Here is a 27272-nt window from a genome sequence, read left to right on the forward strand (position 1 = left end):
TCCTCTCTCCTCTCTCTACCATCAGACCCTTCTCTCCTCTCTACCGTCAGACCCTTCTCTCCTCTCTACCATCAGACCCTTCTCTCCTCTCTACCGTCAGACCCTTCTCTCCTCTCTACCATCAGACCCTTCTCTACTCTCTCCTCTCTACCATCAGACTCCTCTCTCCTCTCTACCGTCAGACCCTTCTCTCCTCTCTACCATCAGACCCTTCTCTACTCTCTCCCATCAGCTCCTTCTCTCCTCTCTCCCTCTCTACCATCTACCATCAGACCCTTCTCTCCTCTCTCCCTCTCTACCATCTACCATCAGCTCCTTCTCTCCTCTCTACCATCAGCTCCTTCTCTCCTCTCTCCCTCTCTACCATCTACCATCAGACCCTTCTCTCCTCTCTCCCTCTCTACCATCTACCATCAGACCCTTCTCTCCTCTCTACCATCTACCATCAGACTCCTCTCTCCTCTCTACCATCAGACCCTTCTCTCCTCTCTACCATCTACCATCAGACCCTTCTCTCCTCTCTACCATCTACCATCAGACCCTTCTCTCCTCTCTCCCTCTCTACCATCAGCTCCTTCTCTCCTCTCTACCATCAGCTCCTTCTCTCCTCTCTCCCTCTCTACCATCTACCATCAGACCCTTCTCTCCCTCTCTACCATCTACCATCAGACCCTTCTCTCCTCTCTTCCATCTACCATCAGACCCTTCTCTCCTCTCTACCGTCAGACCCTTCTCTCCTCTCTACCATCAGACCCTTCTCTATTCTCTCCTCTCTACCATCAGACTCCTCTCTCCTCTCTACCGTCAGACCCTTCTCTCCTCTCTACCATCAGACCCTTCTCTACTCTCTCCCATCAGCTCCTTCTCTCCTGTCTCCCTCTCTACCATCTACCATCAGACCCTTCTCTCCTCTCTCCCTCTCTACCATCTACCATCAGACCCTTCTCTCCTCTCTCCCTCTCTACCATCTACCATCAGACCCTTCTCTCCTCTCTACCATCAGACCCTTCTCTCCTCTCTACCATCAGCTCCTTCTCTCCTCTCTCCCTCTCTACCATCTACCATCAGACCCTTCTCTCCTCTCTCCCTCTACTATCAGACCATTTTCTCCTCTCTCCCTCTACTATCAGACCATTTTCTCCTCTCTCCCTCTACTATCAGACCATTTTCTCCTCTCTCCCTCTACTATCAGACCATTTTCTCCTCTCTCCCTCTACTATCAGACCATTTTCTCCTCTCTCCCTCTCTACTATCAGACCATTTTCTCCTCTCTCCCTCTACTATCAGACCATTTTCTCCTCTCCCTCTCTACCATCAGCTCCTTCTCTCCTCTCTCCCTCTCTACCATCTACCATCAGACCCTTCTCTCCTCTCTACCATCTACCATCAGACTCCTCTCTCCTCTCTACCATCAGACCCTTCTCTCCTCTCTACCGTCAGACCCTTCTCTCCTCTCTACCATTAGACCCTTCTCTCCTCTCTCCCTCTCTACCATCTACCATCAGACTCCTCTCTCCTCTCTACCATCTACCATCAGACTCCTCTCTCCTCTCTACCATCTACCATCAGACCCTTCTCTCCTCTCTACCATCTACCATCAGACCCTTCTCTCCTCTCTACCATCAGACTCCTCTCTCCTCTCTACCATCAGACCCTTCTCTCTCCTCTCTACCGTCAGACCCTTCTCTCCTCTCTACCATCAGACCCTTCTCTCCTCTCTACCGTCAGACCCTTCTCTCCTCTCTCCCTCTCTACCATCTACCATCAGACTCCTCTCTCCTCTCTACCATCTACCATCAGACTCCTCTCTCCTCTCTACCATCTACCATCAGACCCTTCTCTCCTCTCTACCATCTACCATCAGACTCCTCTCTCCTCTCTACCATCAGACCCTTCTCTCCTCTCTACCGTCAGACCCTTCTCTCCTCTCTACCATCAGACCCTTCTCTCCTCTCTACCGTCAGACCCTTCTCTCCTCTCTACCATCAGACCCTTCTCTACTCTCTCCTCTCTACCATCAGACTCCTCTCTACCGTCAGACCCTTCTCTCCTCTCTACCATCAGACCCTTCTCTACTCTCTCCCATCTGCTCCTTCTCTCCTCTCTCCCATCAGACCCTTCTCTCCTCTCTACCGTCAGACCCTTCTCTCCTCTCTACCATCTACCATCAGACTCCTCTCTCCTCTCTACCATCAGACCCTTCTCTCCTCTCTACCGTCAGACCCTTCTCTCCTCTCTACCATCAGACCCTTCTCTCCTCTCTACCGTCAGACCCTTCTCTCCTCTCTACCATCAGACCCTTCTCTACTCTCTCCTCTCTACCATCAGACTCCTCTCTCCTCTCTACCGTCAGACCCTTCTCTCCTCTCTACCATCAGACCCTTCTCTACTCTCTCCCATCAGCTCCTTCTCTCCTCTCTCCCTCTCTACCATCTACCATCAGACCCTTCTCTCCTCTCTCCCTCTCTACCATCTACCATCAGCTCCTTCTCTCCTCTCTACCATCAGCTCCTTCTCTCCTCTCTCCCTTTCTACCATCTACCATCAGACCCTTCTCTCCTCTCTCCTCTCTACCATCTACCATCAGACCCTTCTCTCCTCTCTACCATCTACCATCAGACTCCTCTCTCCTCTCTACCATCAGACCCTTCTCTCCTCTCTACCATCTACCATCAGACCTTCTCTCCTCTCTACCATCTACCATCAGACCCTTCTCTCCTCTCTCCCTCTCTACCATCTACCATCAGCTCCTTCTCTCCTCTCTACCATCAGCTCCTTCTCTCCTCTCTACCATCTACCATCAGACTCCTCTCTCCTCTCTACCATCAGACCCTTCTCTCCTCTCTACCATCTACCATCAGACCCTTCTCTCCTCTCTACCATCTACCATCAGACCCTTCTCTCCTCTCTCCCTCTCTACCATCTACCATCAGCTCCTTCTCTCCTCTCTACCATCAGCTCCTTCTCTCCTCTCTCCCTCTCTACCATCTACCATCAGACCCTTCTCTCCTCTCTCCCTCTCTACCATCTACCATCAGACCCTTCTCTCCTCTCTACCATCTACCATCAGACCCTTCTCTCCTCTCTACCATCTACCATCAGACCCTTCTCTCCTCTCTACCATCTACCATCAGACTCCTCTCTCCTCTCTACCATCAGACCCTTCTCTCCTCTCTACCGTCAGACCCTTCTCTCCTCTCTACCATCAGACTCCTCTCTCCTCTCTACCGTCAGACCCTTCTCTCCTCTCTACCATCAGACCCTTCTCTACTCTCTCCCATCAGCTCCTTCTCTCCTCTCTCCCTCTCTACCATCTACCATCAGACCCTTCTCTCCTCTCTCCCTCTCTACCATCTACCATCAGCTCCTTCTCTCCTCTCTACCATCAGCTCCTTCTCTCCTCTCTCCCTCTCTACCATCTACCATCAGACCCTTCTCTCCTCTCTCCCTCTCTACCATCTACCATCAGACCCTTCTCTCCTCTCTACCATCTACCATCAGACTCCTCTCTCCTCTCTACCATCAGACCCTTCTCTCCTCTCTACCATCTACCATCAGACCCTTCTCTCCTCTCTACCATCTACCATCAGACCCTTCTCTCCTCTCTCCCTCTCTACCATCAGCTCCTTCTCTCCTCTCTACCATCAGCTCCTTCTCTCCTCTCTCCCTCTCTACCATCTACCATCAGACCCTTCTCTCCCTCTCTACCATCTACCATCAGACCCTTCTCTCCTCTCTTCCATCTACCATCAGACCCTTCTCTCCTCTCTACCATCTACCATCAGACCCTTCTCTCCTCTCTACCGTCAGACCCTTCTCTCCTCTCTACCATCAGACCCTTCTCTATTCTCTCCTCTCTACCATCAGACTCCTCTCTCCTCTCTACCGTCAGACCCTTCTCTCCTCTCTACCATCAGACCCTTCTCTACTCTCTCCCATCAGCTCCTTCTCTCCTGTCTCCCTCTCTACCATCTACCATCAGACCCTTCTCTCCTCTCTCCCTCTCTACCATCTACCATCAGACCCTTCTCTCCTCTCTCCCTCTCTACCATCTACCATCAGACCCTTCTCTCCTCTCTACCATCAGACCCTTCTCTCCTCTCTACCATCAGACCCTTCTCTCCTCTCTCCCTCTACTATCAGACCATTTTCTCCTCTCTCCCTCTACCATCAGACCTTCTCTACTCTCTCCTCTCTACCATCAGCTTTCTTTTCAGCACCATGGAGTGAGTAAATCCTTACCACCGCTGCACCTGGCTATCAGAGGAGTCTTGTCTGACAACGACACAGTTCATTCAGCCTAATTTACTCTTTTAAAAAACAATAGCTGATTTGGCTGACTTGCTTAAACAAATGTGGTTTCTACTGACAGTTTCTACTAACAATACAAAATCCTGACATAATGTAAAGGTTATACATGACCCTCTCTCCCTCAGTGACATTGTTACTTTCTAAGATCTCCACCCCGTCTCCCCTTATCAATGCCTGCCACATGTACTCACTTCCCTGCACTCAACACATTCCAAGCTTAGTTGCACCCAATATATACTTTCCTCCTATAACCCTTAACTTCTGGTGTCGACCCTCAACCTTAGCACTCCATCAGTGGCGTGAATATGTAACATTTCATATTCTTAGAGAACCCAGCACTTTGTAAAGCTTTCAGTTAGCCACTGATTCCTTCCATACTCATTGTTGAATTTGACATTTCCAACTTGTATAATGTTTATGTCCGATACGTTTTATTTCACATTTTTCTTCGTATGACAAGGATTGAAAACTGTTTGCCAGTAGATTGTCAACTTGATTCATGAGGATGACTGTTTGCCAGTAGATTGTCAACTTGATTCATGAGGATGACTGTTTGCCAGTAGATTGTCAACTTGATTCATGAGGATGACTGTTTGCCAGTAGATTGTCAACTTGATTCATGAGGATGACTGTTTGCTAGCTAAGATTTTGAAAGTATGATCTTGACATTATCAAAGCAACGGTAGATATAACATTGATTTTGCATAATTTTATCTGTGGCCAATGACATTGAGCCTTCTTGGATGGGCACTTCTAATGTAACTCTATGGCAGCACCCAAGGGGCATGAATTTTTGAGCTCTCCCCGTAGATTTTGCGGGGACGTAGTGACACTGAGCCAATCACGGTGCAATTAGAGAACATTACCAACCCCTACGCTCCGTATTGTCCGCTGGTTGCCCCACCACCACAGAAAGCACTGAGCTAGACAGAAACGCCTGCATTTTGGAGCTGCCTTAAACCAAAAAAGAGACCATGTTTGTATGCGGATTTATTACCCCAATGATTGGTCGCCACTGGCCGGGGTAGCCCACGAGCGGTCTTTCAATCACCCGTGAGTGAATGCACTTTTCAGATCAGAGCGTGTGCATTTTTGTTTATATTCATTGCAAGTTAGCGAGTTATTAGCCCAGTTATAGATGAGTATAGCTCAGCAATGGGGAGTTACTGCTTCCTACAAGAGCACAAAACGTGGAGGCTACATTTCAAGCTCTCTTTGAAAAGCTTGTCCTAATTAAAGGGGCAGTGTTGTATTTTGAGACAGATTTGAATATGCAAATAAGCCAATAGGCAGAGGGGTAGCCTATATTGTCTAATTCTCTGTATGGTAATAATAATACATAGTATTTTGTATAGTGGTTTCTTGCATCATACAACACAATGCAAAGCAATTTACAGTCACCTATTTGGCCCATGGTGTTACAGTAAAAAATCAGTCATTCATGTCAAGCCCTTCTTCATGTAAAAACATTTTTAAAAGTCTCATGCAATGTCGGCCTGCGTTGAACACCACATATAGGCTATTGTAGGCTATATCATATAAATCAAAAGCTATTTCCATTTGCTCTACTGGTTTTGTTGGTAGGCCTACATTATGCTTAAATAACTGTACAGGGTACAGCCTCAGTGTTCACTGTAAACGTGTGTCAGCAGTTGCACAACATTCTCACAACGTTCAGGTTTCTGCTCAGTGCCCCAACAAATTAGAAGGAACATTACTTAGACTGTGTTTACACAGGCAGCCCAATTCTGATCTTTTTTATTTACTAATTGGTCTTTAGACCAATCAGATCAGCTCTTTTGCCCATAATTGTGCAAAGAATCAGAATTGACTGCCTGTGTAAATACAGCTTTATTATCCCTGTCACTCTCACCCATCGCATTCTATACAACCGTGTCTAGCCTGAAGTAAACCCAAGCCCTTTATTGTGTTAGCCTCCTGGAATCTATAGCGGTGGAACTGCCACGTCTGTTTGAGATATAACAAGCCTGAAGTAAACCCAAGCCCTTTATTGTGTTAGCCTCCTGGAATCTATAGCGGTGGAACTGCCACGTCTGTTTGAGATATAACAAGCCTGAAGTAAACCCAAGCCCTTTATTGTGTTAGCCTCCTGGAATCTATAGCGGTGGAACAGCCACGTCTGTTTGAGATATAACAAGCCTGAAGTAAACCCAAGCCCTTTATTGTGTTAGCCTCCTGGAATCTATAGCGGTGGAACTGCCACGGCTGTTTGAGATATAACAAGCCTGAAGTAAACCCAAGCCCTTTATTGTGTTAGCCTCCTGGAATCTATAGCGGTGGAACTGCCACGTCTGTTTGAGATATAACAAGCCTGAAGTAAACCCAAGCCCTTTATTGTGTTAGCCTCCTGGAATCTATAGCGGTGGAACTGCCACGTCTGTTTGAGATATAACAAGTCTGAAGTAAACCCAAGCCCTTTATTGTGTTAGCCTCCAGGAATCTATAGCGGTGGAACTGCCACGTCTGTTTGAGATATAACAAGCCTGAAGTAAACCCAAGCCCTTTATTGTGTTAGCCTCCTGGAATCTATAGCGGTGGAACTGCCACGGCTGTTTGAGATATAACAAGCCTGAAGTAAACCCAAGCCCTTTATTGTGTTAGCCTCCTGGAATCTATAGCGGTGGAACTGCCACGTCTGTCTGAGATATAACACGCCTGAAGTAAACCCAAGCCCTTTATTGTGTTAGCCTCCTGGAATCTATAGCGGTGGAACTGCCACGTCTGTTTGAGATATAACAAGCCTGAAGTAAACCCAAGCCCTTTATTGTGTTAGCCTCCTGGAATCTATAGCGGTGGAACTGCCACGTCTGTTTGAGATATAACACGCCTGAAGTAAACCCAAGCCCTTTATTGTGTTAGCCTCCTGGAATCTATAGCGGTGGAACTGCCACGTCTGTTTGAGATATAACAAGCCTGAAGTAAACCCAAGCCCTTTATTGTGTTAGCCTCCTGGAATCTATAGCGGTGGAACAGCCACGTCTGTTTGAGATATAACAAGCCTGAAGTAAACCCAAGCCCTTTATTGTGTTAGCCTCCTGGAATCTATAGCGGTGGAACTGCCACGTCTGTCTGAGATATAACAACAAAGATGTTACTTCAAACAACAAACTTGTTTCCCCCTCGGACATCATTGCACGTGTGATAGAACAGCAGACTATGGTCCTCTCCTCCTTTCATAAACAAAAACAATAACAAGTGCACCTAGGGCGACCAGTGGCACTATTTCACCAAATGCAGATTCCAGCTTTAAATGAGATGTATTACAAACTTTGCTTACATGGCCCTCATGCTAAAAACAACAAAATATGATATCATATGTATTTGGTACGGGTGGTAATATAAGAAGATAAGGGTGGAGACACCTTCACCTCCTGTCACAAATTTGATATTGGGTAAAGTGTATTAACTGGATCGACTCCCAACCTCACAGCACTCATTAGAAGCTTCCCACTGGGCAAAAACCGGTTGAATCATTGTTGTTTCCACGTGATTTCAACAGCAACAAAAACAGTTGATGTTGTTGAATCAACGTAGGAAAATGATTGGATCTGCAAGAAGTCGTCAATTCACTCAACTTTGAATCTAAATACAATGACGTGGGGACATTCATTATTGATTTCAGGTTGAATTCAAGTTAGATGACAACTCAACCAAATGTAAATCAAAACTAGATGTAGAAATGATGTCGGTACCCAGTGGGTTGTCTCTGAGTTATCCCACTCTCTCGTTGTGTCTCTGTCTGACTGGCTTTTTAGGGGCAGCAGAACAGGCAGGAGGCCAGACACATCTCCAGCTGACCCTAGGGATCCCAGAGCTGTTCCCCGAAAGGCAGATCATATCCACAGACAGATCTATAGACGTACAGGTCTATCTATGGCTATGGTATGTTCTAATCATTGAGTGATTCTGATGCTTGTTCTCTTCTTCTGCAGTTTGAGGGCAGGAAGTACTGCGAGCATGACTTCCAGATGCTGTTTGCTCCCTGCTGCCACCAGTGTGGTGAGTACAGGAACTGCACCTACACAGTAGAATTATTAACACTGGTGGTGTTGTCTGAAGCTTAAGGTCATATTTGGTCTCCTTTAACCCTGCTTCCCTCACCTTGAGCCCTAGACACAACTGGGTAGACTTCTATCGCCAATTGCTTTCTTGTGCCAAGAGTTTTTTCTTTCGTTATTTCTCTCTATATTGCCAGTGTGTTGTCCCTTACCTCCTCCTCCTCCTCCTCCCAGGGGAGTTTATCATTGGTCGTGTGATCAAGGCGATGAACAACAGCTGGCACCCTGACTGTTTCTGCTGTGACCTCTGCCAGGCCGTGCTTGCTGACGTGGGCTTCGTCAAGAACGCCGGCAGGTAAGTGCAGAAACATGGACTAGATCACTGATCAGCCATTACTGATGTAACATCATGGAATAGGGGACAGCATCTTTTCCACTGCATAGCTTTTATAAAGCAAGGAGAAATCCCACACACTGATAACTCCTTCCTGTAGTTTTAACGTGACAACCGTATTTCAGCCTCTGGGTCAGGCTGAGCTCTCTCTACCAACATGTATATCACTCTCCCTGAGACACCTGTGTTGCCCATGTCATAACATCTCTGGGAAAATCTCCGGGATCCCTAGGGTCAGCTGGAGATGTGTCTGGCCTCCTGTCTGTTCTGCTTCCCCTAAAAAGCCTGTCAGACAGAACTCTTTACCAACATGTATATCACTCTCTTTCTCTCTCCCTCAGACACCTGTGTCGCCCATGTCATAACCGTGAGAAGGCCCGTGGTCTGGGGAAGTACATCTGTCAGAAGTGCCACGCCATCATCGAGGAGCAGCCGCTGCTGTTCAAGAACGACCCCTACCATCCGGACCACTTCAACTGCAACAACTGCGGGTACTCATGCAAGCGATCTAGAAGCAACTCCACAAACCCTATATACAAGTACTACTCAACCAAAACACAATATTTATACAACCTACATTCAACCTAAACCCAAACACTGCTAAATCACCACACAAACTTCACACACCCTCTACATAAACCTAGTGGTATGAATACAACCACTGCCAAATCTTTACTCTACTTCTACACAACCTGTATGCAACCTATACATGTACTGCAGCCTACAGTTCAGGTGGGCCTTCGCTTCAGTAAACAAAGGAAAGGAGGGGTGCTCAACAACAATGACAAACATCATGAGAAGAAAAACATCCAAAAATACTCATTTGTGGTAGAAAGGAGTTGAAGCACTCAACAAAAAAAGCAGAGATTGATATGTTTTTGCTCACCTTAGTCCATTGATGAGGATGGAACACCTGACTGACATTTCTACGGCAAGCTGACGTCTTCCTCTGAGTGACCTGACCATTGCACTTAGCTCCAATTTATAGCCTAGTTGCCCATTGAGACACAACAAGGTAAGAAAATAATAATGATGATATGTTTCAAGGTAAATGGCAAATTATAACACAAAATAATACTAATAATAGTATTATTATTATTACAAGACCACAGGGCCAGACGGATTACAAGGACTTGTACTGCGAGCATGTGCTTACCAACTGGCAAGTGTCTTCACTGACATTTTCAACTTCTCCCTGTCAGAGTCTGTAATACCAACATGCTTTAAGCAGACAACCATAGTGCCTGTGTTCAAAGAACACTAAGGTAACCTACCTAAATGACTACCGACCCGTAGCATTCACGTCTGTAGCCATGAATTGATTTGATTTGATTTGAAGTGCTTTGAAAGACGGGTCATGGCTCACATCAACACCATTATCCCAGAAACCCTAGACCCACTCCAATTTGCATACCGCCCTAACAGATCCACAGAAGATGCACTCTCCATTGCACTCCACACTACCCTTTCCCACCTAGACAAAAGGAACACCTATGTGAGAATGCTATTCATTAACTACAGCTCAGCGTTCAACACCATAGTGCCCTCAAAGCTCATCAATAAGCTAAGGATCCTGGGACTGAACACCTCCCTCTGCAACTGGATCCTGGACTTCCTGACGGGCCGCCCCAGGTGGTAAGGGTAGGTAACAACACCTTCACCACGCTGATCCTCAACACAGGGGCCCCTCAGGAGTGCGTACTCAGTCCCCCCCTGTACTCCCTGTTCACTCATGACTGCATGGCCAGGCTCCACTCCAACACCATCATCAAGTTTGCCGATGACACAACAGTGGTAGGCCTGATCACCGACAATGACGAAACAGCCTATATGGAGGAGGTCAGAGACCTGGCCGTGTGGTGCCAGGACAACAACCTCTCCCTCAACGTGATCAAAACAAAGGAGATGATTGTGGACTACAGGAAAAAGAGGACCAAGCACGCCCCCATTCTCATCGACGAGGCTGTAGTGGAGCAGGTTGAGAGCTATAAGTTCCTTGGTGTCCACATCACCAACAAACTAACATGGTCCAAGCACACCAAGACAGTCGTGAAGATGGCATGACAAAACCTATTCCCCCTTCAGGAGACTGAAAAGATTTGTCTGAGGGTCCTCAGATCCTCAAAAGGTTCTACAGCTGCACCATCGAGAGCATCCTGGTTGCATCACTGCCTGGTGTGGCAACTGCTAGGCCACCGACTGCAAGGCACTGCAAAGGGTAGTGCGTACACCCCAGTACATCACTGGGGCAAAGCTGCCAGCCATCTACACCAGGCGGTGTCAGACGAAGACCCTAAAAATTGTCAAAGACTCCAGCCACCCTAGTCATAGACTGTTCTCTCTGCTACCGCATGGCAAGCGGTACCGGAGCGCCAAGTCTAGGTCCAAGAGGCTTCGAAATAGCTTCTACCCCCAAGCCATAAGACTACTGAACATCTGATCAAATAGCCACCCAGACTATTTGCATTGTCCCCCTTTTACACTGCTGCTACTCTGTACCGCAGATGCATTTCAGCAGGTACAGTGAAGTCGGGAGTTTACATACATTTAGGTTGGAGTCATTAAAACTCGTTTTTCAACCACTCCACAAATTTCTTGTTAGCAAACTATAGTTTGGCAAGACGGTTAGGACATCTACTTTGTGCATGACACAAGTAATTTTTCCAACAATTGTTTACAGACAGATTATTTCACTTATAATTCACTGTGTCACAATTTCAGTGGGTCAGAAGTTTACATACACTAAGTTGACTGTGCCTTTAAACAGCTTGGAAAATTCCAGAAAATTATGTCATGGCTTTAGAAGCTTCTGATAGGCTAATTGACATCACTTGAGTCAATTGAGGGTGTACCTGTAGATGTATTTCAAGGCCTACCATCAAACTCCGTGCCTCTTTGCCTGACATCATGGGGAAATCAAAAGAAATCTGCCAAGACCTCAGAAAAACAATTGTAGACCTCCACAAGTCTGGTTCATCCTTGGGAGCGATTTCCAAACGCCTGAATGCACCACGTTCATCTGTACAAACAATAGTACACAAGTATAACACCATGGGACCATGCAGCTGTCATACCGCTCAGGAAGGCGACGCGGTCTGTCTCCTAGAGATGAACGTACTTTGGTGCAAAAAGTGCAAATCAATCCCAGAACAACAGCAAAGGACCATGTGAAGATGCTGGAGGAAACCGGTACAAAAGTATTTATATCCACAGTAAAATTAGTCCTATATCGACATAACCTGAAAGGCCGCTCAGCAAGTAAGAAGCCACTGCACCAAAACCACCGTAAGAAAGCCAGACTATGGTTTGCAACTGCACATGGGGACAAAGATTGTACTTTTTGGAGAAATGTCCTTTGGTCTGAATGAAACAAAAATAGAACTGTTTGGCCATAATGACCATCGTTATGTTTGGAGGAAAAAGGGGGAGGCTTGCAAGCCGAAGAACACCATCCCAACCGTGAAGCACGGGGGTGGCAGCATCATGTTATGGGGGTGCTTTGCTGCAGGAGGGCCTGGTTGCACTTCACAAAATAAATGGTGTCATGAGGAAGGAAAATGATGTGGATATATTGAAGCAACATCTCAAGACCTCAGTCAGGAAGTTACAGCTTGGTCACAAATTAGTCTTCCAAATGGACAATGAACCCAAGCATACTTCCAAAGTTGTGGCAAAATGGCTTAAGGACAACAAAGTCAAGGTATTGGAGTGGCCATCACAAAGCTCTGACCTCAATCCTATAGAACATTTGTGGACAGAACTGAAAGAGTGTGTGCGGGCAAGGAGGCCTACAAACCTGACTCAGTTACACCAGCACTGTCAGGAGGAATGGGCCAAAATTCACCCAACTTATTGTGGGGAGCATGTGGAAGGCTACCTGAAACGTTTGACCCAAGTTGAACAATTTAAAGGTAATGCTACCAAATACTAATTGAGTGTATGTAAACTTTTGACCCACTGGGAATGTGATGAATAAAATAAAAGTTTAAATAAATCATTCTCGCTACTATTATTCTGATATTTCACATTCTTTAAAATAAAGTGATGATCCTAACTGACCTAAGAGAGGGAATTTTTACTAGGATTAGATTTCAGGAATTGTGAAAAACGGAGGTGAAATGTATTTGGTTAAGGTGTATGTAAACTTCGGACTTCAACTGTATATGACATTTGTGTTACAATTAATGCAGCTTAGTATTTTGTATTCCTAACCTGTTCTGAGGTGGTAAAAGAACGTTAGTATTGGTCGTGTTGTCATAATGTACATATCTTTACAGCAATAACAATTTGCTTTCCAAACAATGATTTGCTGCGATTGTATTTAGAGATATTGCGATATGCCTGGCTGGGCCTGTAGGCTACTACTTCCAGTCGCAACCTAACAATCATGTGGACCTATTTGCAGTCCTTCCGACTGCAGGCAATGCTCTTGATCCTCTGTGGCCAAATCATGCTTTAGTAGCCTAATTTGAATGATTTTATTTACTTCTGTAATACAGGAGTAGGCTAATTAAGCTAACGTCAAGTGTAACCAAGATGTTACCTGAGGAGTTTTTCCCCCCATACATTTATGTGTTTTCGATAAGCCATAATGAACTAGACAGGCTGGGTACAGCGTAATGAGAAAGTCCTCTATTATCAAATCCTCTGAAAGAGCGTTATCAATTCAACTATATCCTTTTTTATAATGTCTGTGGGGTTGCAACGGAGAGGGACATAACAAAACAAATGAAAATGTATGCACTCACTATCGAAAGTGGCTCTGAATCAGAGAGTCTGCTAAATGACGTAAATGTAAACTTCGTGTCAGAGTTGAGCATAGACCTCACTCTTGTATTGTTCCCTGCTTAATACCACAATAGACCCTCCCTTCTCAGCTATTTCTATCACAATATCTGGATTGTCTTTCAGTTCCTTTAAAGTGTTTTGTTCATCATTACTGAGATTAGCTGCCTTGTTTAGGAGTATTGCGGGGCAGTTTAGCAAAATCATGTTCTGTCAGCCAACTGTATGTGAGAACAGAGGGCTCTTTTTGACAGTCGTTTGTTCTCTCATATCAGAAATATCAGATGCATTCTAGTTTCTAAACACTGCATTGCCATTCTCAACACGGCTGATATTCCTAATAAAAACACGGACTATGCTATTGCGCACCACTGCGTAGAAGCCAACCATGGCTCATCTTCCTGCTCTTTTTAGCCATAAACACAACCACATTTCACCAAGAGGAGGTGACATTGTACGTAAACTAAAACAGAGACATTCTGGCAGTTCTCAGACACTGTGGATCCTAAGGGTCTAAGATGATTTTTGTCATCGTTTCTATAATGTTGTTGCCTTGATTTTTTGGGGGTCTCTGTGACTCTGGATTCACAGACACCCAAATATGATCTATATTGAACTGGCATATTGATTAACGACACACACTATTTCTGTTATTATTAGTATTATTGTGTTATAATTTGCCATTTAGCTTGGAACATATCATCATTATTATTTTCTTACATTGTTGTGTCTCAATGGGCAACTAGGCTATAAATTGGAGTTAAGTGCAATAGTCAGGTCGCTCTGAGGTGATGTCAGCTTGATCTCAAAACATCAGTCACTTGTTTGCATCCTGTACAATGGATTAGTGAGCTGAAATAAATACATCTCTGCTTTTTTTGTTCAGTGCTCCAAGTTCTTTCTTTGACAGTTTTTCTTGGTAAGCCCTTCTCATATACTATAGCCTGCCAGTGGTAGACACTGAAATTCTGAAATACAATCAAATCAAATCAAAGTTTTTGTCACGTGCGCTGAATACAACAGGTGAAATTGCGTTCAGTGAAATGCTTACTTACTAACCAACAGTGCAAAAAAGGTATTAGGTGAACAATAGGTAAGTAAATAAATAAAAACAACAGTAAAAAGACAGGCTATATACAGTAGTGAGGCTACATACAGACATCGGTTAGTCAGGCTGATTGAGGTAGTATGTACATGTGGATATGGTCTCTCCACAAAGCTGCTATAGGCAGGGAATGTTTTCTGTAGCAGGATAGGACTTCTCAAGGTTGGGTTTAGTAGAGTTTACCCATGTACAAGTCAGCCAAAGGAGAGTTGAGAGGGAGGAGGAGGAAGAGAGGGACTGATGATAGAAGAATGATTATCGCAGTAGCTCTTTTAGTTGACAGTTAAAAGCAGTTGAGAGCCTCCAACCTAACCAAACCTTTCCCGTAAGACTGCCTGTCCTTAAACAAACCTACAGTTGTCAGCTTTTCCTTGAGGTAGAAGTTGTGATGGTGAAAATTCAGGAAGTCTGTAGACGACTAATTCCTCTATGCAACACCGCCACTTGGTTTGTGTTGTGAATTCAGAACACAATAACCAGCACCCCAATAGCTGTTGTTGATGCTCATAAGGTTTGTCCCTCCTCTCCCCCCCTAGTAAGGAACTGACGGCTGATGCCAGGGAGCTGAAGGGAGAGCTGTACTGCCTGCCCTGCCATGACAAGATGGGCGTTCCCATATGTGGAGCCTGCAGGAGACCCATCGAGGGCCGCGTGGTCAATGCCATGGGCAAGCAGTGGCATGTCGAGGTAGTTAAATAAAGTTTAAATTTTAAATAAAAAAAAAATAAAAAATCAAATTAAATGATGACATCACTCTTACAATATGGACCTGTTCAGGAGGTTGCAATGTTATGGAACATTCAGATAATGTATTGTGTATGTTTATGGTATTTTGTAGCCATATTATTATTATATTATGATCTTTGGTATGTACTGCTTTGTCTGTCTTTGTCACTGAACAACTATTATTTCCTATTATACAACAGGTGGTTTGTAATTCCCATTGTTAGAGTTAGTTCTGTGATTCCTGAGAACATCACAGTAGAAATGTATTCAAGGCAGTTTGTATGTGGTTCTGTTTCTACCCTGCTTTCATATCTCTGTGGTCGTGTGTGGACTCAGAATGGAGCATATCCTTTCTCTTTCTTTCCCTCTGACATTCCTCTGTTCATATCTCTGTGGTCGTGTTTGGACTCAGAATGGAGCATATCCTTCCTCTTTCTTTCCCTGACATTCCTCTGTTCATATCTCTGTGGTCGTGTTTGGACTCAGAATGGAGCATATCCTTCCTCTTTCTTTCCCTGACATTCCTCTGTTCATATCTCTGTGGTCGTGTTTGGACTCAGAATGGAGCATATCCTTCCTCTTTCTTTCCCTCTGACATTCCTCTGTTCATATCTCTGTGGTCGTGTTTGGACTCAGAATGGAGCATATCCTTCCTCTTTCTTTCCCTGACATTCCTCTGTTCATATCTCTGTGGTCGTGTGTGTTTGGACTCAGAATGGAGCATATCCTTCCTCTTTCTTTCCCTGACATTCCTCTGTTCATATCTCTGTGGCCGTGTTTGGACTCAGAATGGAGCATATCCTTCCTCTTTCTTTCCCTGACATTCCTCTGTTCATATCTCTGTGGTCGTGTTTGGACTCAGAATGGAGCATATCCTTCCTCTTTCTTTCCCTGACATTCCTCTGTTCATATCTCTGTGGTCGTGTTTGGACTCAGAATGGAGCATATCCTTCCTCTTTCTTTCCCTGACATTCCTCTGTTCATATCTCTGTGGTCGTGTTTGGACTCAGAATGGAGCATATCCTTCCTCTTTCTTTCCCTGACATTCCTCTGTTCATATCTCTGTGGTCGTGTTTGGACTCAGAATGGAGCATATCCTTCCTCTTTCTTTCCCTGACATTCCTCTGTTCATATCTCTGTGGTCGTGTTTGGACTCATAATGGAGCATATCCTTCCTCTTTCTTTCCCTGACATTCCTCTGTTCATATCTCTGTGGTCGTGTTTGGACTCAGAATGGAGCATATCCTTCCTCTTTCTTTCCCTGACATTCCTCTGTTCATATCTCTGTGGTCGTGTTTGGACTCAGAATGGAGCATATCCTTCCTCTTTCTTTCCCTGACATTCCTCTGTTCATATCTCTGTGGTCGTGTTTGGACTCAGAATGGAGCATATCCTTCCTCTTTCTTTCCCTGACATTCATATCCTCTGTTCATATCTCTGTGGTCGTGTTTGGACTCAGAATGGAGCATATCCTTCCTCATTCTTTCCCTGACATTCCTCTGTTCATATCTCTGTGGTCGTGTTTGGACTCAGAATGGAGCATATCCTTCCTCTTTCTTTCCCTCTGACATTCCTCTGTTCATATATCTGCTGCCTTTCCCCTCTACTTTTCTCCTCTTCCCCCCTCCTGTAGCACCATGTATGTGCTCTGTGTGAGCGCCCGTTTCATGGCTCCCCGTATTACGAGCGTGGGGACCACACCTACTGTGAAAAACACTTTAACATGGTGAGGGGTTAGTTAGAGTGACTGATGGGAGACCCTTCCTGTCTGCATTCTGTCCTGCTCTCTGTCTGGTCTGTGCTGCATTCTGCCCCCGGGTGGACCTCCCAGACAAACAAGGCTCCTCCTGTGTCTGTCTGTCTGTAGAGGTGAGTGCCTCCACAGGGGGCGCTCCTGCCCTGCTGCTGCCCTCTGAACCCACTAATCTCAGACGGGACGGGACTGACTCCTAATAGGTCTGAACTAAACTAGACTGATATGGATTAAACTGACCTGTGCTGGTCTGTCTGTACTAACCTGTTGTGTGGGGCCATGTTGTGTGTGTTTGCAGCATTTTGTGTGTGCTAAGTGTGAGAAGCCCTTCCTGGGCCATCGCCACTACGAACGCAAAGGACTGGCCTACTGTGAGACTCACTACAACCAGGTAATGTAGGAGAAGGCTGCACACACAGCCCAAGGTCTCTACATAGTAACTCAATCCAATCCAGACACTGTATTTTATTTATCTTTAAGCAAGCCTTTGAGTGATTGCATCTTGCTGTATATAATTTGAATGTGACCTCCAGTCTTGGCTAGTTTTATGGGAACATCTAGTGGTAGAAGTACAAATGTAGCAATGCAACAAATGAAGACTGTGAAGTGAATTGCATGGCTCTTGAAGAATACAGTAAAGAGTAAAGACATTGTAATATGTGAATTGTGTCCCTGGCTATTGACTCTCTCCTCTCCTACAGCTCTTTGGAGATGTCTGCTACCACTGCAACCGTGTCATTGAGGGTGATGGTAAGATATTAGCACCTAATATCATATACAGTCAAACAAATATTGAATGGAATATGTCATATTCGTTTTATAAACTACTACGGTCTCAGCTTTCGCCGTGTTGTCATTGTCTTGCCAGGTACCCAGGCTAATGTAATCGACGTGTTTGTGTTGTGTGTTCCAGTGGTATCAGCCCTGAACAAGGCATGGTGTGTCAACTGCTTTGCCTGTTCCACCTGCAACACCAAGCTCACCCTCAAGTAAGTCTGACTGAGTTAACACAGCAACACCATCCTGTGTGCTGACACATTGGAATGAGGTTAGACTATCTTTGGGACTATAGATTTCAATTCAATAAAACCTTTCTTTCTGCTCTGTGCCCACTTGAAGCAATATCTCTGTCTCTGTCCTCTTTTGGCTCTATGTCTCTACTGCTCTACCTGTTCCACTGTACCTGTGACGACCTGATCTATTTCCCAGCTTTTCCATCTGTGTCATTCCTTTATCTCTGTCCCTCTCTTTCACTTGTCCCTGTTTGTCTGTCCATATCCTCCCATCTCCTCTTTCTTCCTCACTTCCTCCTCTTTCACTTGTCCCTGTTTGTCTGTCCATATCCTACAATCTCCTCTTTCCTCCTCACTTCCTCCTCCCTCCTGGTCCTACCAGGAATAAGTTTGTAGACGTGGATCTGAAGCCTGTGTGTAAGCACTGCTACGAGCGCCTGCCAGATGACATGAAGCGACGTCTTGCCAAACGAGAAAAAGAAAAGAAGAAGAAAGTGCCCATGTGTCTATAAACCTCTCTCCTTCCTTTTTCCTCACTTCCACTTTCCATTCATTGGTTAGTTTTCATCTCCTTTCCTTCTCTTTTTCTTGTGTTGTGCTTTTACTATCTATCTATCTTTCATCCGTCCACCCTGTCAAGTCAGTTAAAAAAGGGTTTTAGACACAGAGATCAAATATCTGTTAAACATAAACTATGAACCATGCATTTTTTATTACATCACATTCAACATCACTGTACTATATCAGTTATAGAGTAAATCAACGGGAGTAGAGATTAGACACAGATCATAAATAATGATTAATAACCAGTACAGATAGATATTTGGCCTAAGCTATTTGGCCTAAGCATCAGTGCCGGTGTTTCCCACCAATATTGACCATATTTAGGATCTCCGCAGGAAATGGTTACTCCATATGGCCATTCCTCAACCAGACACACTTAGGGGATTAACATAATAATTCAGCGTTTTAATAATGCTGCAATAATCTGACTGGAAGTCCTTTTCTCTCTGATCAGATGGTTGAGGCTAGAGGCATGTACAGTACGGTAGTGTGTATTTTGTCAGAGTGTACAAAGAAGGATTTGTTCACCAGATCCTGGTTTGTTTATGGGTAAAACACCAATCGTTTCCTGTCTCTGTATACTGGCTGGACTGGATGTCTGAGAGAGGGAGCAGAAGGGGGAGAGAGGGAGCAGAAGGGGAAGAGAGGGATCAGGAGAGATCAGAAGGGGGAGAGAGGGAGCAGAAGGGGAAGAGAGGGAGCAGGAGAGAGCAGAAGGGGAAGAGAGGGAGCAGGAGAGATCAGAAGGGGAAGAGAGGGAGCAGGAGAGAGCAGAAGGGGAAGAGAGGGAGCAGGAGAGAGCAGAAGGGGAAGAGAGGGAGCAGGAGAGATCAGAAGGGGAAGAGAGGAAGCAGGAGAGAGCAGAAGGGGAAGAGAGGGAGCAGGAGAGATCAGAAGGGGAAGAGAGGGAGCAGGAGAGATCAGAAGGGGAAGAGAGGGAGCAGGACAGATCAGAAGGGGGAGAGAGAGGGAGCAGAAGGGGGAAGAGAGGGAGAAGAAAGGGGAGAGAGGGAGCAGAAGGGGAAGAGAGGGAGCAGGACAGATCAGAAGGGGAGAGAGGGAGCAGAAGGGGAAGAGAGGGAGCAGAAGGGGAAGAGAGGGAGCAGGAGAGATCAGAAGGGGGAGAGAGGGAGAAGAAGGGGAAGAGGGGGGAGCAGAAGGGGAAGAGAGGGAGCAGAAGGGGAGAGGGGGAGGAGAAGGGGGAGCAGAAGGGGAAGAGAGGGAGCAGGAGAGATCAGAAGGGGGAGAGAGGGAGAAGAAGGGGAAGAGAGGGAGCAGAAGGGGAAGAGAGGGAGCAGAAGGGGGAGAGGGGGAGGAGAAGGGGGAGCAGAAGGGAAAGAGGGAGCAAGAGGAGGAGGGGCAGAGAGGAAAGAAAGGGAGGTAGAGGGGGCAGAAGGGAATGAGGGAGCAGGCGGAGGGGCAGAGAGGAAAGAGAGGGAGCAGGTGGGGAAAGAGAGGAGGGGCAGAAGGGAAAGAGGGAGCAAGAGGAGGAGGGGCAGAGAGGAAAGAGAGGGAGCAGGTGGGGGGCAGAGGGGAAAGAGAGGAGGGGCAGAGGGGAAAGAGAGGGAGCAGGAGGGGGCAGAAGGGAAAGAAAGAGAGCAGGAGGGGAGGAGAGGAGAGGGAGCAGGTGGGGGGGCAGGAGGGGAGAGAGGGAGCAGGAGGGGGCAGAAGGGGAAGAGAGGGAGCAGGAGCGGAGAGAGGGAGCAGGAGGGGGAAGAGAGGGAGCAGGAGGGAGAGAGGGAGCAGGAGGGGGAAGAGAGGGAGCAGGAGGGGGCAGAAGGGGAAGAGAGGGAGCAGGAGGGAAAGAGAGGGAGCAAGAGGGGGAGCAGGAGGGGAAGAGAGGGAAAGAAAGGGAGCAGGAGGGGAGAAAGGGAGCAGGAGGGAAGAGAGGGAGCAGGAGGAGGGGCAGAAGGGAAAGAGAGGGAGCAGGAGGGGGCAGAAGGGGAAGAGAGGGAGCAGGAGGAAGAGAGGGAGCAGAAGAGGAGAGAGGGAGCTGGGAAGGGAACAGAAGGGGAAGAGAGAGAGAGCAGGAGCGAGCAGAAGGGGAGGAGAGGGAGCAGGAGGAAGAAGAGAGGGAGCAGGAGAGATCAGAAGGGGGAGAGAGGGAGCAGAAGGGGAAGAGAGGGAGCAGAAGGGGAAGAGAGGGAGCAGGAGAGATCAGAAGGGGGGAGAGAGGGAGCAGAAGGGGAAGAGAGGGAGCAGAAGGGGAAGAGAGGGAGCAGAAGGGGGAGAGGGGGAGGAGAAGGGGGAGCAGAAGGGGGAGAGAGGGAGCAGGAGAGATCAGAAGGGGGAGAGAGGGAGAAGAAGGGGAAGAGAGGGAGCAGAAGGGGAAGAGAGGGAGCAGAAGGGGGAGAGGGGGAGGAGAAGGGGGAGCAGAAGGGAAAGAGGGAGCAAGAGGAGGAGGGGCAGAGAGGAAAGAAAGGGAGGTAGAGAGGGGGCAGAAGGGAATGAGGGAGCAGGCGGAGGGGCAGAGAGGAAAGAGAGGGAGCAGGTGGGGAAAGAGAGGAGGGGCAGAAGGGAAAGAGGGAGCAAGAGGAGGAGGGGCAGAGAGGAAAGAGAGGGAGCAGGTGGGGGGCAGAGGGGAAAGAGAGGAGGGGCAGAGGGGAAAGAGAGGGAGCAGGAGGGGGCAGAAGGGAAAGAAAGAGAGCAGGAGGGGAGGAGAGGAGAGGGAGCAGGTGGGGGGCAGGAGGAGAGAGGGAGCAGGAGGGGGCAGAAGGGGAAGAGAGGGAGCAGGAGCGGAGAGAGGGAGCAGGAGGGGGAAGAGAGGGAGCAGGAGGGGAGAGAGGGAGCAGGAGGGGGAAGAGAGGGAACAGGAGGGGGCAGAAGGGGAAGAGAGGGAGCAGGAGGGAAAGAGAGGGAGCAGGAGGGGAAGAGGGGGAGCAGGAGGGAAAGAGAGGGAAAGAAAGGGAGCAGGAGGGGAGAAAGGGAGCAGGAGGGGAAGAGAGGGAGCAGGAGGAGGGGCAGAAGGGAAAGAGAGGGAGCAGGAGGGGGCAGAAGGGGAAGAGAGGGAGCAGGAGGGGAAGAGAGGGAGCAGAAGAGGAGAGAGGGAGCTGGGAAGGGAACAGAAGGGGAAGAGAGAGAGAGCAGGAGCGAGCAGAAGGGGAGGAGAGGGAGCAGGAGGGGAAGAGAGGGAGCAGGAGAGATCAGAAGGGGGAGAGAGGGAGCAGAAGGGGAAGAGAGGGAGCAGGAGAGATCAGAAGGGGGAGAGAGGGAGCAGAAGGGGAAGAGAGGGAGCAGAAGGGGAAGAGAGGGAGCAGAAGGGGGAGAGGGGAGGAGAAGGGGGAGCAGAAGGGGAGAGAGGGAGCAGGAGAGATCAGAAGGGGGAGAGAGGGAGAAGAAGGGGAAGAGAGGGAGCAGAAGGGGAAGAGAGGGAGCAGAAGGGGGAGAGGGGAGAGAGAGGAGAAGGGGGAGCAGAAGGGGAGAGAGGGAGCAGGAGAGATCAGAAGGGGGAGAGAGGGAGAAGAAGGGGAAGAGAGGGAGCAGAAGGGGAAGAGAGGGAGCAGAAGGGGGAGAGGGGAGGAGAAGGGGGAGCAGAAGGGAAAGAGGGAGCAAGAGGAGGAGGGGCAGAGAGGAAAGAAAGGGAGGTAGAGGGGGCAGAAGGGAATGAGGGAGCAGGAGGAGGGGCAGAGAGGAAAGAGAGGGAGCAGGTGGGGGGGCAGAGGGGAAAGAGAGGAGGGGCAGAAGGGAAAGAGGGAGCAAGAGGAGGAGGGGCAGAGAGGAAAGAGAGGGAGCAGGTGGGGGGCAGGGGGAAAGAGAGGGAGGGGCAGAGGGGAAAGAGAGGGAGCAGGAGGGGGCAGAAGGGAAAGAAAGAGAGCAGGAGGGGAGGAGAGGAGAGGGAGCAGGTGGGGGGGGCAGGAGGGGAAGAGAGGGAGCAGGAGCGGAGAGAGGGAGCAGGAGGGAGCAGGAGGGGAGAGAGGGAGCAGGAGGGGAAGAGAGGGAGCAGGAGGGGGCAGAAGGGGAAGAGAGGGAGCAGGAGGGAAAGAGAGGGAGCAGGAGGGGAGAAAGGGAGCAGGAGGGGAAGAGAGGGAGCAGGAGGAGGGGCAGAAGGGGAAGAGGGGGAGCAGGAGGGGAAGAGAGGGAAAGAAAGGGAGCAGGAGGGGAGAAAGGGAGCAGGAGGGGAAGAGAGGGAGCAGGAGGAAAGAAAGGGAGCAGGAGTAGAGAGATGGAGCAGGAGGAGGGGCAGAAGGGAAAGAGGGGGGCAGAAGGGGAAGAGAGGGAGCAGTGGGGGCAGAAGGGAAAGAAAGGGAGCAGGAGGGAAAGAAAGGGAGCAGGAGGGGAGAGAGGGAGCAGGCGGAGGGGCAGAAGGGAAAGAGAGGGAGCAGGAGGGGAAGAGAGGGAGCAGGAGGAGGGGCAGAGGGGAAAGAGAGGAAGCAGGAGGGGGCAGAGGGGAAAGAAAGGGGGGCAGAAGGGAAAGAGGGAGCAGGAGGAGGAGGGGCAGAGAGGAAAGAGAGGGAGCAGGAGGGGGGCAGAAGGGGAAGAGGGGGAGCAGGAGGGGAAGAGAGGGAAAGAAAGGGAGCAGGAGGGGAGAAAGGGAGCAGGAGGAGGGGCAGAAGTGAAAGAAATGGAGCAGGAGGGGGAGAGAGGGAGCAGGAGGGCGGGCAGAAGGGAAAGAAAGGGAGCAGGAGGGGAGAGAGGGAGCAGGCGGAGGGGCAGAAGGGAAAGAGAGGGAGCAGGAGGGGAAGAGAGGGAGCAGGAGGAGGGGCAGAGGGGAAAGAGAGGAAGCAGGGGGGGCAGAGGGAAAGAAAGGGAGGTAGAGGGGGCAGAAGGGACAGAGGGAGCAGGAGGAGGGGCAGAGAGGAAAGAGAGGGAGCAGGTGGGGGGCAGAGGGGAAAGAGAGGAGGGGCAGAGGGGAAAGAGAGGGAGCAGGAGGGGGCAGAAGGGAAAGAGAGGGAGCAGGAGGGGGCAGAAGGGGAAGAGGGGGAGCAGGAGGGGGCAGAAGGGGAAGAAAGGGAGCAGGAGGGGAGAGAGGGAGCAGGAGGGGGCAAAAGGGAAAGAACGGGAGCAGGAGGGGAGAGAGGGAGCAGGAGGGGAGAGAGGGAGCAGGAGGAGGGGCAGAAGTGAAAGAAATGGAGGGGGAGAGAGGGAGCAGGAGGGCGGGCAGAAGGGAAAGAAAGGGAGCAGGAGGGGAGAGAGGGAGCAGGAGGGAAAGAAGGGGAGCAGGAGGGGAGAGAGGGAGGAGGGGCAGAGGGGAAAGAGAGGGAGCAGGAGGAGGGGCAGAGGGGAAAGAGAGGGAGCAGGAGGAGGGGCAGAAGGGAAAGAGAGGGAGCAGGAGGGGGGCAGAAGGGGAAGAGAGGGAGCAGAAGGGGAGAGAGGGAGCAGGAGGGGGCAGAAGGGGAAGAGAGGGAGCAGGAGGGAGAGAGGGAGCAGGAGAGGGGGCAGGAGGGAGCAGGAGGGGGGGAGAGAGGGAGCAGGAGGGAAAGAGAGGGAGCAGGAGGGGGCAGAATGGCAAGAGAGGGAGGAGGAGGGGAGAGAGAGAGCAGGAGGGGGGCAGAAGGGAAAGAGAGGGAGCAGGAGGGGAAGAGAGGGAGCAGGAGGGGAGAGAGGGAGCAGGAGGGGGCAGAAGGGGAAGAGAGGGAGCAGGAGAGGGGGCAGGAGGGGAGAGAGGTAGCAGGAGGGAAAGAGAGGGAGCAGGAGGGGGCAGAAGGGGAAGAGAGGGAGGAGGAGGGGAGAGAGGGAGCAGGGGGGGGCAGAAGGGAAAGAGAGGGAGCAGGAGGGGAAGAGGGGAGCAGGAGGGAAGAGGGGGCAGAAGGGAAAGAGAGGGAGCAGTTGGGAGCAGAAGGGGGAGAGAGGGAGCTGGGGAGGGAACAGAAGGGGAAGAGAGAGAGCAGGAGCGAGCAGAAGGGGAGGAGAGGGAGCAGGAGGGGAAGAGAGGGAGAAGGAGGGGGCAGAGGGGAAAGAGAGGGAGCAGGAGGGGAAGAGAGGGAGCAGGAGGAGGGGCAGAAGGGAAAGAGAGGAAGCAAGAGGGGGCAGAGGGGAAAGAAAGGGAGGTAGAGGGGGGCAGAAGGGACAGAGAGGAGCAGGAGGGGGGCAGAAGGGGAAGAGCAGGGGGAGCAGGAGGGGGAAGAGGGGGCAGAAGGGAAAGAGAGGGAGCAGGGGGGAGCAGAAGGGGAGAGAGGAGCTGGGGAGGAACAGAAGGGGAAAGAGAGAGCAGGAGCGAGCAGAAGGGGGAGGAGAGGGAGCAGGAGGGGAAGAGAGGGAGAAGGAGGGGGGCAGAGGGAAAGAGAGGGAGCAGGAGGGGAAGAGAGGGAGCAGGAGGAGGGGCAGAAGGGAAAGAGAGGAAGAAGAGAGGGGGCAGAGGGGAAAGAAAGGGAGGTAGAGGGGGCAGAAGGGACAGAGGGAGCAGGAGGAGGGCAGAGAGGAAAAAGAGAGGGAGCAGGTGGGGGGCAGAAGGGGAAGAGAGGGAGCAGGGGGCAGAAGGGAAAGAGAGGGAGCAGGGGGTGGGCAGAAGGGGAAGAGAGGGAGCAGGAGGGGGCAGAAGGGAAAGAGAGGGAGCAGGAGGGTGGGCAGAAGGGGAAGAGAGGGAGCAGGAGGGGGCAGAAGGGAAAGAGAGGGAGCAGGAGGGGAGAAAGGGAGCAGGAGGGGAAGAGAGGGAGCAGGAGGAGGGGCAAAAGGGAAAGAACGGGAGCAGGAGGGGAGAGAGGGAGCAGGAGGGAAAGAAAGGGAGCAGGAGTAGAGAGATGGAGCAGGAGGAGGGGCAGAAGTGAAAGAAATGGAGGGGGAGAGAGGGAGCAGGAGGGCGGGCAGAAGGGAAAGAAAGGGAGCAGGAGAGGAGAGAGTGGGAGCAGGAGGGGGGCAGAAGGGAAAGAATGGGAGCAGGAGGGGAGAGAGGGAGCAGGAGGGAAAGAAGGGGAGCAGGAGGGGAGAGAGGGAGCAGGAGGAGGGGCAGAGGGGAAAGAGAGGGAGCAGGAGGAGGGGCAGAGGGGAAAGAGAGGGAGCAGGAGGAGGGGCAGAAGGGAAAGAGAGGGAGCAGAAGGGGAGAGAGGGAGCAGGAGGGGGCAGAAGGGGAAGAGAGGAGCAGGAGGGGAGAGAGGGAGCAGGAGAGGGGGCAGGAGGGAGCAGGAGGAGAGAGGGAGCAGGAGGGAAAGAGAGGGAGCAGGAGGGGGCAGAATGGCAAGAGAGGGAGGAGGAGGGAGAGAGAGAGCAGGAGGGGGCAGAAGGGAAAGAGAGGGAGCAGGAGGGGAAGAGAGGGAGCAGGAGGAGGAGAGGGAGCAGGAGGGGGCAGAAGGGGAAGAGAGGGAGCAGGAGAGGGGGCAGGAGGGGAGAGAGGTAGCAGGAGGGAAAGAGAGGGAGCAGGAGGGGGCAGAAGGGGAAGAGAGGGAGGAGGAGGGAGAGAGGGAGCAGGAGGGGGCAGAAGGGAAAGAGAGGGAGCAGGAGGGGGCAGAAGGGGAAGAGGGGAGCAGGAGGGGAAGAGGGGGCAGAAGGGGGCAGAAGGGAAAGAGAGGGAGCAGTTGGGAGCAGAAGGGGAGAGAGGGAGCTGGGGAGGGAACAGAAGGGGAAGAGAGAGAGCAGGAGCGAGCAGAAGGGGAGGAGAGGGAGCAGGAGGGGAAGAGAGGGAGAAGGAGGGGGCAGAAGGGAAAGAGAGGGAGCAGGAGGGGGCAGAAGATAAAGAAAGGGAGCAGGAGGGGAGAGATGGAGCAGGAGGAGGGGCAGAAGTGAAAGAAATGGAGCAGGAGGGGGAGAGAGGGAGCAGGAGGGCGGGCAGAAGGGAAAGAAAGGGAGCAGGAGGGGAGAGAGGGAGCAGGAGGGAAAGAAAGGGAGCAGGAGTAGAGAGATGGAGCAGGAGGAGGGGCAGAAGTGAAAGAAATGGAGGGGGAGAGAGGGAGCAGGAGGGCGGGCAGAAGGGAAAGAAAGGGAGCAGGAGAGGAGAGAGTGGGAGCAGGAGGGGGCAGAAGGGAAAGAATGGGAGCAGGAGGGGAGAGAGGGAGCAGGAGGGAAAGAAGGGGAGCAGGAGGGAGAGAGGGAGCAGGAGGAGGGGCAGAGGGGAAAGAGAGGGAGCAGGAGGAGGGGCAGAGGGGAAAGAGAGGGAGCAGGAGGAGGGGCAGAAGGGAAAGAGAGGGAGCAGGAGGGGGGCAGAAGGGGAAGAGAGGGAGCAGAAGGGGAGAGAGGGAGCAGGAGGGGGCAGAAGGGGAAGAGAGGGGAGCAGGAGGGGCGAGAGGGAGCAGGAGGGAGTAGGAGGGAGAGAGGGAGCAGGAGGGAAAGAGAGGGAGCAGGAGGGGGCAGAATGGCAAGAGAGGGAGGAGGAGGGGAGAGAGAGAGCAGGAGGGGGCAGAAGGAAAGAGAGGGAGCAGGAGGGGGAAGAGAGGGAGCAGGAGGAGAGAGGGAGCAGGAGGGGGGCAGAAGGGGAAGAGAGGGAGCAGGAGAGGGGGCAGGAGGGGAGAGAGGTAGCAGGAGGGAAAGAGAGGGAGCAGGAGGGGGGCAGAAGGGGAAGAGAGGGAGGAGGAGGAGGGAGAGAGGGAGCAGGAGGGGGCAGAAGGGAAAGAGAGGGAGCAGGAGGGGGCAGAAGGGAAGAGGGGAGCAGGAGGGGAAGAGGGGGCAGAAGGGGGCAGAAGGAAAAGAGAGGGAGCAGGAGGGGGCAGAATGGGAAGAGAGGGAGCAGGAGGGG

At 50.3% G+C, this 27272-nt stretch overlaps 1 protein-coding gene across 7 annotated transcripts in view; it reads left to right on the forward strand.

Annotated features, from left to right (window-relative positions):
* Positions 1–27272, forward strand: part of LOC115129008 (LIM and senescent cell antigen-like-containing domain protein 1) — a 109761-nt gene that overhangs the window by 81574 nt on the left and 915 nt on the right. For 4 of the 7 annotated variants that reach the window (XM_065017972.1, XM_065017977.1, XM_065017969.1 and 1 more), the window contains exons 3-10: positions 8265–8331; positions 8565–8685; positions 9066–9215; positions 15151–15301; positions 17392–17484; positions 17795–17843; positions 17962–18082; positions 18489–18662. In XM_065017972.1, coding sequence (XP_064874044.1) covers positions 8265–8331; positions 8565–8685; positions 9066–9215; positions 15151–15301; positions 17392–17484; positions 17795–17843; positions 17962–18082; positions 18489–18618 — 882 coding nt within the window. In that variant the 3' untranslated portion in view covers positions 18619–18662. The remainder of the gene's footprint in view (positions 1–8264; positions 8332–8564; positions 8686–9065; positions 9216–15150; positions 15302–17391; positions 17485–17794; positions 17844–17961; positions 18083–18488; positions 18663–27272) is intronic. The other 3 variants (XM_065017953.1, XM_065017951.1, XM_065017959.1) reach the window with 3 other exon arrangements.

This window comes from Oncorhynchus nerka, linkage group LG1 (genome assembly GCF_034236695.1).
Source record: "Oncorhynchus nerka isolate Pitt River linkage group LG1, Oner_Uvic_2.0, whole genome shotgun sequence".
In the NCBI taxonomy this organism is placed as follows: Eukaryota; Metazoa; Chordata; class Actinopteri; order Salmoniformes; family Salmonidae; genus Oncorhynchus; species Oncorhynchus nerka.